At 43.2% G+C, this 15,703-nt stretch overlaps 2 protein-coding genes across 4 annotated transcripts in view; both read right to left on the bottom strand.

Annotated features, from left to right (window-relative positions):
• adam9a (ADAM metallopeptidase domain 9a) overlaps positions 1 to 9,368 on the bottom strand; it is a 44,443-nt gene extending 35,075 nt beyond the window's left edge. For all 3 annotated transcript variants that reach the window (XR_002274527.1, XR_002274526.1, XM_020595035.1), the window contains exons 1-4: positions 8,879 to 9,368; positions 5,235 to 5,335; positions 1,703 to 1,761; positions 277 to 355 (exon numbers count right to left, since the gene is read on the bottom strand). Coding sequence is in view for 1 of the 3 variants with exons in the window: in XM_020595035.1 (XP_020450691.1) it covers positions 277 to 355; positions 1,703 to 1,761; positions 5,235 to 5,335; positions 8,879 to 8,951 (312 nt within the window). In the remaining 2 variants the exon portion in view is untranslated. The remainder of the gene's footprint in view (positions 1 to 276; positions 356 to 1,702; positions 1,762 to 5,234; positions 5,336 to 8,878) is intronic.
• A 4,553-nt stretch (positions 9,369 to 13,921) lies between these two features.
• Positions 13,922 to 15,703, bottom strand: part of LOC109957437 (DNA excision repair protein ERCC-6-like) — an 18,124-nt gene continuing 16,342 nt past the window's right edge. Inside the window, exon 4 of the mRNA XM_020595328.1 lies at positions 13,922 to 15,694. Within this exon, the coding sequence (XP_020450984.1) occupies positions 13,922 to 15,694 (1,773 nt within the window). The remainder of the gene's footprint in view (positions 15,695 to 15,703) is intronic.

Consider the following 15,703-nt stretch of genomic DNA (forward strand, 5'->3'; position numbering starts at 1 on the left):
TTTTATAGTCGCGCTGCACGCGCCTAACTCTGAGTCAAACAACTCAGAGTTGATTAAACAAACTCTTTTCAGCTGTTCTGAAACAGAAAACTCCAAGTTTTCCAACTCTGGGTAAGTCAACTCAGAGTTCAGGTTTGAACTCTGAATATGTTAAACCTCCTTCTTGAAACGGGCCCCAGGTTTCAGTGGGTTTCTTAGAAAAAACAAACTTCTGGTTTTCCAGTTTCAGGGTCTCTTAGCAGAACTAAAACAGAATGAACACTGTGTGTGTGTTACCTGTACAGGTGGTGTGGATGTGATCAGTGACCCATTCCTACTGTAGGTGAACACAGTGAAGTCTGCAGGAAGCAGCAGCCTGAAAACAACAACATGTTTGTAAAGTGTTTATGTATTTTAACATCATGTAAACACCGTCACTGACAGGTCATGTAAAGGTGTGAAAGTGGCTCAGGTGTGTGTGCTGCGCCGACACATTACAGGATGGTCCACACTTTAAAACACCAACATTTCAACACTCTACAGCGGAGGCCTTAAACTGAGACAAAAGGAGGCACAAACAAACATTCAGTTAATGCCAGCATCTGATCTTAGTTCTTATTAACTCGTGTTCAACAGCCGTCACATCTGGTATCATCTGTTATTCTTACTGGCATCATTATTATTAGACTAAGTCATTAAATATTATTATAGGTGACAAGCCAACACATAGGCTGCTGCATTATAAGTGCAGTCCTGTATAAAATGACTCTACAACCCCAAATCAGAAGAAGTTGTCGTTTCATTGCTTTACCTCACTACTGGCCCTGAAATGCAGCCGGCGCAACATGCATCAGGACTGAAGTGCGTGTTTACTTTGAACAAAGAATAAAACTGATGAGGTATCACATCAAATAATGTGCTGCTGTATTTTCACTGTGACGAAGGACACATACAGTTTACACATCACTGTTTTCAGTTTTAATTTTGAGTTTACATACTGTCCCTTCTGATTTGGGGTTGCAGCATAAACTTCGTCTACCGTCCCTCAGAGCGGCATCGCCGTTATCATGGAGCTTCCCGGTTTAAACGCTGACATTTATCAGTGTGTTGAGAACAGAGAGGCAGTGAATATCAGTGAAGCTGATGTAATCACAGAGCAGACAGAAGAACCTGAGCTGCTTCTCACATCATGTTGAGGTGAATCTCAGCCTTGTTTTCTGCCGTTTACGTCATCATCTGATGGAGCTGGTCAGCCAGTCGGCACTGTCTGATATAATGCCATACACCTAGATAATACCACGTCGCTTGTTGTAATCGGCTGAACCTGAAGCCAGCCTCAGACAAAAGATCAATGAACCAGCCGGCCGTGCAGGAGCTGCTCGCTGTTTGGTGCCATTTTGATAAACGCCAGGTTTCTCACACATTTAGATAAGATAAGCTAATCCTTGACTGTCATTGTGACACGTACAACAAAATTTTTGAGTGATCTCCAGTTGGCACAGCAACAGAAAAAAAGCATATGAAATAAGACCATATAGAAAAACGAAATAAACAACAAACTTCTCACACACACAGGCATATTATATTTGAGCAGCACTGAGTGTGGTAACTATCATTACCACACCGGCGTGTGGTTTTATTGTGAGGTTGAATACCAGTTACAAGAGCCTGAGATGTGCAGCTACAGTTTAACAGAGCCGAATAGTGTCGGGTTAAAACTTACTCATTTCTCTCCAGGTGAACAACGTGATCGCTTCCATCCACTCCGACGACATAAGAGACCTGGAGAAACAGAGCGCTGTCAGTGTCTTCTGCAAACACAGTGACAAATCTGACACAGTACATTAAGTCCGACACATTAGAAATGTTAAGTGTTTATGTGCTTTTATAGATTTTACAAGGCTACAGACTCGACCAGGAACAGTGGTGCATGAATGAATGAGATCAGTGCAACATAACACAGACAACTTTAGGCAAGGTTATCTGCAAAACTCCAAAAAACTGAACTCCAAGGTCACCTGAGCCTCGAAATCACCTGGCTGTGTGTGCACGTGTGTGTTCGCACTGCAGCGACCAGCAGGTGTGTGATTACTGTAGGGGTGAACACACACACACACACACACACACACACACAGTGCGCCTGTATGAGTGTCTGAGATGAGCCAACAGGAAGTCAGTGGTGGACTACACCACCCAGCTGTCAAATGCAGCTTCCCTGTCCTCCAACACAGCAGGGGTCAAAGGTCAACAGACGAGCTGGGCAGGGAGTCTGGATCCAGCGCTGGCTGCGTCATCGCCTCCTGCTGCTGGAAACTGATTTTGCTTTCCCCGCTGCTCTCATTGGTTCTGAGGAGTTGGCCTGTCTGTCATGGCCTCATCACTGTGCACACTGGTGTAGCACTACCACTGACCCTGCGCTGGTTCCAAGGATTTAGGGATGCAACTAACAATTCTTTGTATTATCAACTCAATTCAACTGTTGTTACAACCTTCATGCTAGGCTAAGCTACCCCGCTGCCAGCTGTAAGGTCACAGTGGCAGCACAGACTATCAGTCTGTGTCATAAATACTTTGGAAAGTGTGACTTCACCCACTGGTGTCCACTGGGGCCAGTCTGAAGGGTTACGGCTAGTGCCACGTTTCCTTCTTGGAGTCAGGACCTTCTGAAGAAGAAGAAGCCTCTGGCCCGCTACCTCACACAGATCTGCACCAGTCCCATTTTCCTCCTGCTGATTTATAAAATGTCGCGTTCCACGCCGCCAAGTTACTGCAGCTACTTGCTAAATGTTCACACACAGTTGTGTCTGATAACAGTACTGTGAATTTCACCTGATGTAGAAAACACTAACAACTAACTCTCAGTAAGAGCAAGAAGACGAGAATGGTACTGAATCGTTTCTATAAAAATTACAACACTGTGTTAAAAACCTGTGATTAATAGTTTGTGTACAGCAGGAGTTAAAGTGTTACACAAAAAGTGTTGTGGACGCTGGACTCGCAGCTGTTATCTGTTATCTGTTGGCTGCAAAAACACCACCCACAGTATCACTTTCACACAGCACACACACACACACACATTCCTCCAGTGTGTCACTGCGTGTGGGACTGTAAGTCTGTTTTTGTGAAACCCAGCTTGAGTTTTAGAACATTTCTGCACTGTGCGGACATGTTGTCTGGTCCTCGCCTTTGGGTTCAGGGTTCACGTTATAACCAGGTTTAGGTCAGGGTTAGGTTGCTGGAAGGGGCTCGGGACGCATTATGTCGATAGGTCCTCACATAGATAGCTGTGTGTGTTGTAGCACAGCGCTGACAGATGGTGTGTGAGAGTGTGAATCAGTCCAAGTTTGTGCATGTTGAACATGATCCAGCATGAAGGCAGGAAGGAAGATGACAACGCACACTCACTCAGTCAGCAGCTTGCAGATTAAAGCCTCCCCCAGCAACACCTCCCGCTGTACGTGTGCTCAGTGTTTTAAGATCACTCTGCTGAGTGAACTGACTTCATCCTGAATGGTTCGGCGCAGCAGGCTCAGCTCCACCTTCTCAGCTAAATCACAACACTGTGCCTCCAACAACACACACACTTCTCCTCAGCTTTTCAGCTGACCAGGTGGAAACTGCAGCGGCTCATGCAGAACGAAGAACAACTTCACTGTCAGTTACAATTTGAGCAGTTCTGCCACCGAGACCTGTTTCCTCTGTTATTCTTCCCTTATTTCAGCCTTCATACATGGTCACCTCGGTTTAGTGCTGTGTGTGTGTTTCATGTGTCGCCTTAAGCTTGTAACAGCGCCATCTTACCGAGGCTGCCTTGAAAAAAGGCAGGAGTTTCACCCTGTGAAATACATGAATAAATATAATAAATAATGACGTGAATAAAGTGTTTGTGTATGTTTATATGTACATGTACTGAGGGTAAGTACATTTAACCTAATAGTGAGTACAGTTTAGAGGTATTTTGTACTTTACTGTTTCCATGTCCTGCTACTTGCACTTCACTACATTTCAGAGGCAAATCTTACACTTGCTGCTGCACAACATTTGATAACTTTAGTTCCTTTACAGAATCAGATTCTTATACAAAATATAATCAACTAATGATGTATTGTTACGGATGAAGCCCCCGGCCGTCTGCAACATTAGTGATGTTTACACACACACACACACACACACACACACACACACACACACACGCTCAGTTGTCAACAGCCCTGTAATGAAGGTGATATTCAGTGCATGTACGTGCACTGTAGTAACCTGGTGACAATACTTCTACAGATTTTAATCATCCAGTGAGTGAAGACACTGCAGCAGACACATGCTCCCTGTCAGAGCACACGCTGTCTGGACTGGACAGACACTCGCGTGCCGGCAGACTTCTGCTGCAGGCCACTTCATGCTAGCTTCACTTTTTTGTTGGACTTTGGTTAGATTTACACAAGGAGGCACCGCTGCATGTGAAGCTCTCGGCCTTTGTGCAGCCGCTCCAGGAGTTTCCCTGTCTGCAGTGCTCTGTCCTGCACATGTGCACCTGTAGGGGGCTGTTTAGAAACATGGTTACATGTAGGCATGGAAAGAAAACTGCTGAATTCTACCTCAGGCTCCTCAAATCCCCCACCCCGATCACAGAAACCAGACTCCTTGTTTACTGCTAAAAAAAAAATAAAAAAATCAGCTGAGTGGAGACAGCGACGACCAAAGTAGCTGCTGCCCCTTGCGGGGCTTCTTCCTCACCTCACTGATCGCTGTGTGTCTGTGGAGCCGTCTGAGCCGGACGCCCATGGCTACGGAGAGCAGCCACACAAAGACATCACCTCCGCCCACAGACAATTTGTGGACTGATGAAGATCTAAACTATGTGAAATCACTCTAACTTTACAGCTTCATGGAAATCAACAGTGACCCTGATCCCGAGTCCTGTGGCACGGCTCACACCAGCAGAAGCCTCTAGCGTTTCTACAGGTCAGAGTCAGTGTAGCCCAGCCTGGTTTCACTGGATTCCAGGTTTTGAACTCCTGAATCCAGGTGATGTCATTAGCAAAGGGATTCATATACAAGCTAAATGCTCTGGACAGAGTGAAGGAAGACAGCAAGGGTGAGGTGAGGTCACAGTGACAGGAAGTGGATCTGACTGGTCAGCTGCTGAGTACAGTATGTCCTCAGCTCAGAGGTCTCACAGCTACCTGGGATTCAAACAATAAAACTGAACAAATAAAACCACAGACTTAAACACTTCATTAGAAAACACTCAATACCTGGTCAGGTGGTCTTCCATCCACACCCCGCCTCAGCCTGCCTCCTATTGGTCGAGGGACAGTCAGCTGATAGGAGGAGAGGTGTTCGGTCTGCTGAGAGTCTGCAAGAGGAAACAGTCAGTCAGTGGGCAGAGCTGAGGAATCTGGAGACTGAAACACACAGGTCTTAACACTCAGCTCTGATCCATGTGTGTCAGGGCCATGTACCCGGCTCCGGTGTGAACACCGCTCAGCTCCTAAACCACCACAAAATAACAACCAGGCGGTGTGTGCGATGGTCAAATGGCCCAGTTTCCTCACAAACTGCTGGGTTACAATATGTTCCTCCCAGTTTGGCCTGATCAGAAGCTTCTCCATAAACATCCACCACATGTGAAACACCCTGGTCTCTCCACTGACCCCGTCGCTGTCGTCGATCTGCTCCATGTTTATTGTTACCGGTCTGTGAGGGGCAGATGCCAAATGATGACGACAGGCCGTATGTGCAGAGGAGGAGACGTTAAAATGACCACATGGATTCTGATCTGACCGTTCTGACGGCGTTCACACAGTCAGAGGTCGGAGAGGAATTGGATCTAGGAGCACATATTAAGAGGAAAAGGGAGCAGTTGGTTTCTCTCTGCTAATACACTCACAAAATAATTTATTGTGCAGCCCTAGCACGATCTGATTTGGTAAATGGTCTTACACTTACATAGTGCTTGTCTATGCAATGAAGCACACTCTAAACACTTTACACTATTTAACATTCATCCATCCCAGGAGCAACGTCAGGTTCAGCGCCACTTCTACATGTGGTCTGGAGAAGCTGGGAGTCGAACCCAGTTCTCCGATTAGGGGACGACCCGCTCTACCTCCTGAGCCACAGCTGGCCCACACTGCTGTGGAACCATCAGGGCTCAGTCACTGGGATGGAAATGTTCAAAAATCACAGACTGCATTCTTTGAGTCACATTTAAATGGACTGTTCAACATTTTGAGAAAAGAGATATGAATGATATGATATATGAATCACATCTGGGCAGTGCTGCTCATCTGTACTGTCACTCCCATGACAAACTATTTCATCTGTTTCTTCCATTAAAGGGAGTTTTTCCTCCCCACTGTCGCCAAGCGCTGCTCAGAGGGATTTGCAGGGGTTTTCCTCTATAATAATACTAATAGTAGTAGCAAGGTGTAGACCTCACTTTGTAAAGTGTCCTGAGATGACTTTTACACCACACAAATAAAATGAACTGAATTTTTATGTTTTTCACACCTCCACCCCCGCTGACTATTAAACCTCCACCCACTGATTCACATCCTCTCCCTAGCTCCTTCTTCCTACTTTGTCTCTCTGCTCAACTTTCAGTTCTTCATGTCACCTCATTTTACTCTGAGGCATGACAATGCTCTCGGACCAGGAACCAGCAACCTGCTGGACAAAGCACGGAAACACCAGCTCAGTGTCGATGATGCTCAGCCTATTACTGTGATCAAAACCAACATGAAGAAGACACCAAAATATGGGTCTGATAAAATGTTGATGCTGAAATGAAGACCTCAGGAGATTTTATTTAAGGCCTAAATCTGCAGCTGTGTGTATCAGCACATTACTTGTTGTCACATTCCTACTAATTAGGAGATACTGATCCCACAACTCAGCCTATACATACGTCTGTATCTGTTCTCATAAAGCTCATCTCTTCAGCTGCAGTTGGTTCGGATCTGTTGATGCTAAGAAGAATCAGGAATAACAGCAGACCGGTGCTTTAAGGGCGAACATTCCCGGATCTTTTCTGGGTGGGAGTGAACGTGTAAAAGAAGATTTCGTGTGTAAGAGCTGAAGGGTCATGTCCAGGAAAACCAGTAAATCATTGTTCAGGGAAAGTGGAATCAACTCTGTGTTGATCAAGTTTAGTTCAGTACCATCATGAGGACATTTCTAGATGATGCATTATGTCAATGAATGTCCCCACAAAGATAGTCGAACAAATGTGTGTGTTGAAAGCAGGTGCTGGTTTCTGTAAATGACCCAGATTCATTCAGACGCTGCGTTTCTGTCAGCACACACTCGACGCACACTTGCAGTGAGACTCAAGTGTTAAACCACGTTTACTTCATGTCATGTCAGAGCCGAAGGACTCAGCACTGAGCCCGGGAGAGGCTGACGACGCTAAGCTGCTTAATGCAAACACACAGTTTGGACATGTACAGTATACGCACATCCTGAAAACACATACACACTATCTGAAACTGGTGGCTTAGCAGCCTGTGAATAAACAAACCAACAGATCAATACCTATTGATAAGTATAAACCACTAAAGAGCTTGAAGTCAGTTTGATTCTCAGAGACAAAACAAACATCTGCCCACAAACACATCATCCAAACCAACTAATGTAAAGTTTGGATGTATTTATTTGTAAAACAGTTTGTTTTACAAATAAATACATCCAAACTTTCATAAATGTCACTGCTTTACATGCAGTGGTCAGTTTATTAGGGACATCCAATAGTCCTGCAATAAACCAAATATGTAAAGACAAGAATACCTGTTAGTTCTTTCTAATTTAATTAGAGGATAAACCCCCTGACATATATCCTCTTGTTTTCACAGTCCAAGGTGATATCTTAAGATGTTTTATTTTGGCCAAAACATAAACAAATTAGATTAGATTAGATTCAACTTTATTGTCATTACACATGTACAAGTACAAGGGAGAGGCAACAGTGCAGTGCATCTCCCAACCAGAAGGTTGAAGGTTCAAATCTCAGTGCCTGCAGTCCACATGTCAAAGTGTCCTTGGGCAAGACACTGAACCCTCCCAAGTTGCCCCTGATGGTTAGAGCCATCGGTTGAGGTGGCGCCACAGATGGCTGCCTCATTTCTGTACCGGAAACAAATTCCTTGTGTGTGACATACTTGGCCAGTAAAGGTGATTATCCTCATTATTATCCAACGAAATACAGTTTGTTGTTGTGAGATACAACAAGTGTCAAACTGTCCAATTTAAGAAAGTGGAAACAGCAAACTTTCTGGCCTTTTGCACAGGAAATGACTGAAACAATTATTAAAATAGGTGCAGATTTATTTTCTGTTGCTCGACTAATTGATTATCCAAGTAATAATTGCTGCCCTGTGTGAGGCCTGGCTTTTTCCCTAAATGTCTGTGCAGATTCTCAGACCACCGAGGGGGATAAATATCTCCGGCTCAACACCAGTCAGTCAGAACTGATGAAGCCTCTTGGATGAGAGGTGAAACGTCTTCGATCTAGAAATTAGGGGCTATTAGCTGGTGGACAGAATACAGAATCACTGGCTGTGCCCTTAAAACCTGCATTCAATAAAGCAACACTTCACTGGGCTATTACACTTACATAACAGCGGTGGACTTGCAAAGTAAACAGTCTGTTTGATCACTAGCAAGTGTCAAACACCAAAATCTGTCCATCCTACATTTCCCATAATGCAAGTAGATAGTATTTATTTGTTTGCGGAGAGCTAGAGTCATGACGTCATGTCCAAGTTAGCTTCCATTGCTTTCAGTAGATCAATGCAAACTCATTCAGTATTTCAATGCCATAAAACCAAATGTGTTCATCTGGACTTCTTTCATATTCTCAGACCCCCACCCTCATCCTCACTGTACTCATCTTCCTCACCTCTGCAGACAGAGTTCCCGTTCAGCAGCAGCAGCAGACAGCAGACCTCCAGCAGCTCCACTCTCCCTCCCATCTTCTTCTTCTTCTTCTGGAAAAATAAATGTCACCGGGTAGCTCTCACGTACACCGTCCCCCTGATCTGTTTCTTCTTTTTACTATTCCTGCAGTTTATGTTGTTACACTTGTCTTCCAGCCGTCTCCCCCCGCTGAGCCTCATACTAAACACCCAGCAGCGGTTTTCTTCCTGAGCTCGGGCGAGCCATTCCAGGCGGGACGACGTTAGCCGCTAGCTAACAATTGTAGCTAACAGTCGGCTCTATGTCTCCCGCGAACGTTTCCCTTGTTAAGTCAGTTCGTTAAAACACAAACTAATTGTGCGTTTCTCTGTCTACTTAATGTGCATCCTCTTCATGTGGAGCAGATATTTCTCTCCCTATAAACTCCACTGGGACCTAAGTAAGCGGAACTGTTCAATGATTTCTGTGTAACATTTCAAATTAAGAGCACTCCTTCCTATATACTGATGTCGCAGTAGGTGAAAGTGGTGGGAGAGGTGCTCAGATCATTTACGAAAAATTAGAAATAGCATTGTAAAAATACATTTACGAGCAAAGGTCATACTTTCAAATTGTTATTTAACTAATACAAAGTATTAGCATCAAAATATAGTTTTAAGTAGCAAAGTTAAAAGCGGTTATTATGCAGAACGGCACATTTCACATTAATGGGTATTATTAGAATATATTGTAAGGTAGGCTAGCTTGAAGAAGCCAGAGACAAGAGCTTTTATTTACACACACACACATTCTCATATGTCGACTGCCCTCACTCTCAGTACCGGCTCCCCACAGGGCTGTGTGCTGAGTCCCCTGCTTTATACCCTATATACACAAGACTGTACCTCTACCCACCCCAGCAACACCATCATTAAGTTCGCTGATGACACCACTGTCGTGGGGCTTATCTCCGGGAATGATGAGTCCGCGTACCGGGATGAGGTAGAGTGGCTTTCTGGCTGGTGTCGGGAAAACAACCTGATCCTCAACACCGCCAAGACCAAGGAACTGGTGGTGGACTTTAGGAGGAATAAAACAGACATTAAGCCACTGTTCATTGATGGAGTCCAGGTGGAGAGGGTGGCCGCTTTTGGGTTCCTGGGCGTCATCTTTGAGCAGCACCTGACTTGGGGCGCTAATACCATTGCTTTGGTAAAGAAGGCCCAGCAGAGATTGTATTTTCTCAGTCTTTTGAAGAGAAACAATCTGAATGAGAAACTGCTGGTGTCCTTCTACCGCTGCACGATAGAGAGCATTTTAACATACTGTGTCTGTGCCTGGTTTGCCAGTTGCACAGCTGCAGACAGGAGAGCGCTCCAGAGAGTTATCACCAGAGCTCAGAAGATCATCGGCTGCCCCCTACCATCTCTGGAAGAACTGTACAGTTCCCGTTGCTTGAAAAAAGCACAAAACATTTTGCAGGACCCATCACACCCTGAACATTGTCTGTTTGAGCTGCTGCCTTCGGGGAGAAGATACAGAACAATTAAAGCAAGGACAAACCGATTAAGGAATAGCTTCTATCCGAGAGCTATTGTTGCTTTAAATGCTGCTAAAATCTGAATGATAGATGGGTTTATTTATTTCGTGTGATTTTAAGGGAGCCGTGCAATAGTCGGATGTGTATGGATGTGAGTGTGTAATTTATGATTATTTTATTATCGAAGGACTGCATTTTAATTTCGTTGTACAATGTACAATGACAATAAAGATATAACAATTCTCTCTCCTGACCTTGAACTTTAAAGCCTGCTGTCTCAGGTCAGGGTTGTCTCCTTCAGTCTCTTCTCAGATTAAATCATCTGCTATTTTTCCCCAGATGGACTTTATAAAGTCAAGTGATTCCTTTCTTTTAATGATTTTGAGATTGCAATCCATGCGCTTATCACTTCTAGACTTGATTATTGCAATACTCTATACCTAGGTGTTAACCAGTCCTCCCTCTCTCGTCTTCAGATGGTTCAAAATGCTGCTGCTCGTCTTTTGACAAGTACCAGAAAATTTGAGCATATAACCCCGGTACTAGCTTCCAGTCTGTTTTAGAATTGATTTTAATTTATTGATTTTTGTTTTTAAGGCTCTTAATGGTTTGGCACCATCTTACCTCACTGAATTAGTGCATTGGCACAAGCCTACAAGGTCCCTCAGATCTTAAATACTGGGGTGACCGTGCTTTTACTGTTGCAGCCCCTAAATTGTGGAATAGTCTACCTTTTAATGTTAGGTCAGCTACTGACCCTAGTACTTTTAAATCATTGCTTAAAACATATTTATTTCGCTTGGCTTTTAATACATGCATTCCTTTTAATCTAATTTATTGAATGTGGGTCATCTGTGTGTCTGAGTTATTGTTTTATTATTGCACTGAATCTATTTTATTTTAGTTATTTATCATGATTTTATTATGTCTATGTAAAGTACTTTGGTCAACTGGATGTTGTTTTTAAAGTGCTATATAAATAAATTTGATTTGATTTATAGGACATTACATGTGTATTATGAGTTTTGTTTGCAGGTTTAAATAGGTTTTTTCTCTGACTACAGGTCCACGGACCATTGGATTTACAAGTTTCACATTGTGTCCTTTAAAAAAAACGAAATCATCAGTTTCTGTGTTGTAAGATTTGAGTCTTATAGACTCTAGTTACTTTATCAGCTTTAGTTACTACTCATACCTGTAGTTCCTTTTAGTTACCTTTCATAACTTTATCTTACTTGTTTATGCATATTACAGCTGTATTGATGATTGTCCAGAACTACTGAGCTTTGGTTATTTTAATGCATTTGTTTCCCTTGCTTATATATCTTACAGCTGTAATGAAGCAGAATCTGCTTACTTTGAATGTTGTAACTTCTGTGTAGAGACTAGATGTCTGCATCTCTGTGTGACCAGACAGCCAATTCACATTTTAACAAAGACAAGTTGGCACACACACACACACAGACACCCAATGTAGATCGCATTCCAGCAAGGAGGTGTGATGCTCCGGCCCACCTGCGATCAGACATCCAGCAAACCCCCTGCTGATTTCAAACAGTCCTCCCCTGTCGTCACTTCTCGTGCTTCCAACAAAAGAACTGGTTAATTTCTAACAGTGTGAAGTGACCTTTTTAACATTATGATGTACCAGTGTCTGCTATGCTGACATCCACAATACCTAAAGATATCAAAACATGCAGTGCAGTAAAAATTTCAAAGTTAGACTCTGAAATGTAATGAAGTCCAAATATGAAGTAGCAGAAAACAGAAATACAACAGTACAGTACTTAGTACATTTACTTGGTTACTTCCCACTACTGCTGAAAACTATTAAAACCATATACAAAAAATACCTAAATAAATACAAAATTAAACTGTCCCATGCAATAAAAAGAAATGCAAATGCATAACCTGAGATTTAACAGCCAACTTTGCTGTGCAGACCCCGAGCAGGTAAATATTGTGTACAGTGTGTTCAGTCTGTAGACAACAGGTAGGAACATACAAATATGTAGGACATGAATGACCCCAATAAAATAAAGAGAACACTTTTTAATGTACATGTTATGCTTTTTGTATGCAAAACATACATGATATATGGTACTTTGTCATCATAAATACACTCAGAGGCCAAATGAAAGAAAGTTCATTGGTTTCAGTTTTAGAGATTTTTATTTTCAAAGGAAAATAAAACATTTTAGAGTTGCAGATTCTCAAGTGTGAAGAATTGCTGTGTCTTTTATTTTCATGATTTTCTTTTTTAACTTTAAACCAACCATTTTCATTGATTATATGCCAAACAATCAATTGATTGAAAAAGTAATCAGTAATCCTAAAACATAATCAATAGCTGCAGTCCCATATAGATGCTTTACATCTCAGGGCTTCACTTGCACTTCTATTTTGAAGTCAACTTTGTTCAACCGGAAGTCTTTGTTTAAATGTTTCTGTTGAAGTTTATGTCACTTGGCTAAAATTTAACCAGTGATGCGTTCTCTGAATTTACACTTTCAATCTGAAAACCATTTTTTAAAACATTTGTTTTAGGAACAGCAAAGTCACAATTACATTACTGTGTTAACTGTGTTTAACACTTACAAACTACAACATCAATAAATAAAGGCCTGTTCCTAAAAACTAGGGGATAGTTCATGAGCTGAAAAAACTGAAAAATCAACTGGCCTAGATTTCTAGGTTGAAGACGTTTCACCTCTCATCCAAGAGGCTTACTATGACCTGGATGACTGAGAATTTGCACAGACATGATAGTTCATGAAGATACTATGTCTGCATTATGCCAGTTAAAATGTGGGGTTTCTCAGTTACCCGCTTTGTTTAGAGTGTTACACATCTCGTTTTTAGGAAGAGGCTCTTTGGTTTTATCATTCTGAAATAATTACAGACTCTTTGGAGTTATGAAGGGAGCAAAGCAAATCTATACATAGACAAAATTAAACATTTAATGGCTGGCAACAAGCAAAATGAGCAGCGATGAGCTGTTTAACCAGCTGAATTACTACACAACAAATACCTTTTCAAACTGTTTAAATACTAAAACATTATCAGCAGCAACAAATTTTTTTTTTTTGCTAAGGTTTGTATTTGATCAAGCTGTTGTTACTGTGTCAAAGATGAGGAACAACACGGGTGATATTTTTGATTGATATTTTCAAATGTCAATACTTGAAAACCCCCAAATTATTTACTGGACCATTCAATGAATCATTTTTCTGGAAAATCACTCCTGCATCTTAGCTGAAAGGATTTGTGCTTTTCTGTTTTATATCACTGTAAACTGTCCATCTTTGGTATTTGGCTGGTTGGTCAGAATAGACAAGACGTCACCTCAGACTCTGGGAAACCGTAACAGACATTTTTCACATTTTCCTGATGTTTTGTCTCCAAAACAATATTTGTATAAAAGATCATCAGCAGATTAACTGAGGGCAAGTGAACTGATCCATTCTCTCCTACTCTCAGCCTAGCTCAAGTTCACTGGTCAATCCCTCAAAAGTAAACGTAATCTTCTCCTCTTTCTGTTCCTCCTCTTCTACCTCCTCCTTGCCATCCTCTTCTTCTAACTCCTACTCGCCCTCCTCTTATTCTAACTCCTACTCGCCCTCCTCTACTTCTAGCTCCTACTCGCCCTCCTCTTCTTCTACACCCAACTCGCCCTCCTTTTCTTCTACCTCCTCCTCGCCCTGTATTTAATGTTTCTCCATGCGTGCCTTCCAACTGAAGCTCACTGCGAACTGAGCTACTGAAATTAAAGGTAATTTCCTCCTCTTTCTGTTCCTCCTCGCCCTCCTCTTCTTCTACCTCCTCCTCGCACTCCTCTTCTTCTTCTACCTCCTCCTCACCTTCCTTTTCTTCTACCTCCTCCTTGCCCTCCTCTTCTATCTCGTCCTTACCCTCGTCTTCTTCTACCTCCTCCTCACCCTCCTCTTCTTCTACCTCCTCCTTGCCCTCCTCTTCTTCTACCTCCTCCTCGTACTCTTCTTCGACCTCATCCTTGCCCTTCCCTTCTTTGACCTCCTCCTCGCCCCCCTCTTCTATCTCCTCCTTACCCTCTTCTTCTACCGCCTCCTTGCCCTCCTCCTCACCCTCCTCTTCTTCGACCTCTTCCTTGCCCTCCTCTTCTTCGACCTCCTCCTTGCCCCCCTCTTCTATCACCTCCTTACCCTCCTCTTCTTCTACCTCCTCCTCGCACTCTTCTTCTTCGACCTCGTCCTTGCCTTTCTCTTCTTTGACCTCCTCCTCGCCCACCTCTTCTATCTCCTCCTTACCCCCCTCTTCTTCTACCTCTTCCTCGCCCTCCTCTTCTTCTGCCTCCTCACACTCCTCTTCTTCTACCTCATCCATGCTCTCTGTGTTTAATATTTCTTTGTTGGTCTCATCCAACTGAAGCTCACTGTGAGTTGAGCTACTGATGTCCACCTTTTCAGCTTCATCAGAATGCATCTCTGAAATGTCACCATCTTCATCACCTTCATCCTCATCAACCATGTCCTCATTGTGGTTCCCTAAGTCTTTGATGATGAGCTGGAGGAGGGATCGGCGTGAGGCCACAGACACGTTTCCTCCAATACTCTTTCTTGACCGGAGAGGGGTTGACGGCACTGATTTAGGTGTGGAGGTCCCAAGCATGTGGGAAGAGGTGTCAAGTTGCTGCTTGCCGCCAACATCATCATCTTCACTGTCATAAATCACTGAAGCTCGCTTCTTCTTGACAACTACAATGGAATCATTCATTGACTCAGCAATTTCAGAAGCCTGGCCATTGGTGAGACTTTGTCTGAGTGCTTCTTCATGCTGCCTCTCAGAAAGGGATTTATTTATGTCAAAACTCCCCTCCATCCGCAGCTGTGACAGCAGCTTCCTCTCCTCGGCTTCAGTCTCCTGATGATCTTGAATATCGTGGTCTGGGAATATGTCGCTGTCCTCCAGTTGTAAATTGAAGTTGCCCTCAAATGATTCAACCCCAGCGCTGACTCTGGATGATGTGTCTGATTTGAAGCTTGAATTGGATGCTCGCAAGACAGACAGTCTTTTGTTCTGCAGGGGGGTGATACGAGACTGAGTCAAGTCCATCTTAGAGTCATAGCATTTAGAGTGTGAATTTCCACTTATCTGTTGTTCATGTTCATCAGGTGCTGTAATGTTCGCCGGGCTGCCCTCACCTGCTGATGCAACTGCAACCTCAGACATTGTTGATTGGTACATTGATTGGTCTGCCATATCACCTGCTGCAGCATCAGTGGCCTCCAACTTCAAGGACTCCTCAATCAC

This window comes from Monopterus albus, unplaced genomic scaffold (assembly GCF_001952655.1).
Source record: "Monopterus albus unplaced genomic scaffold, M_albus_1.0 scaffold26.1, whole genome shotgun sequence".
NCBI lineage: Eukaryota > Metazoa > Chordata > Actinopteri > Synbranchiformes > Synbranchidae > Monopterus > Monopterus albus.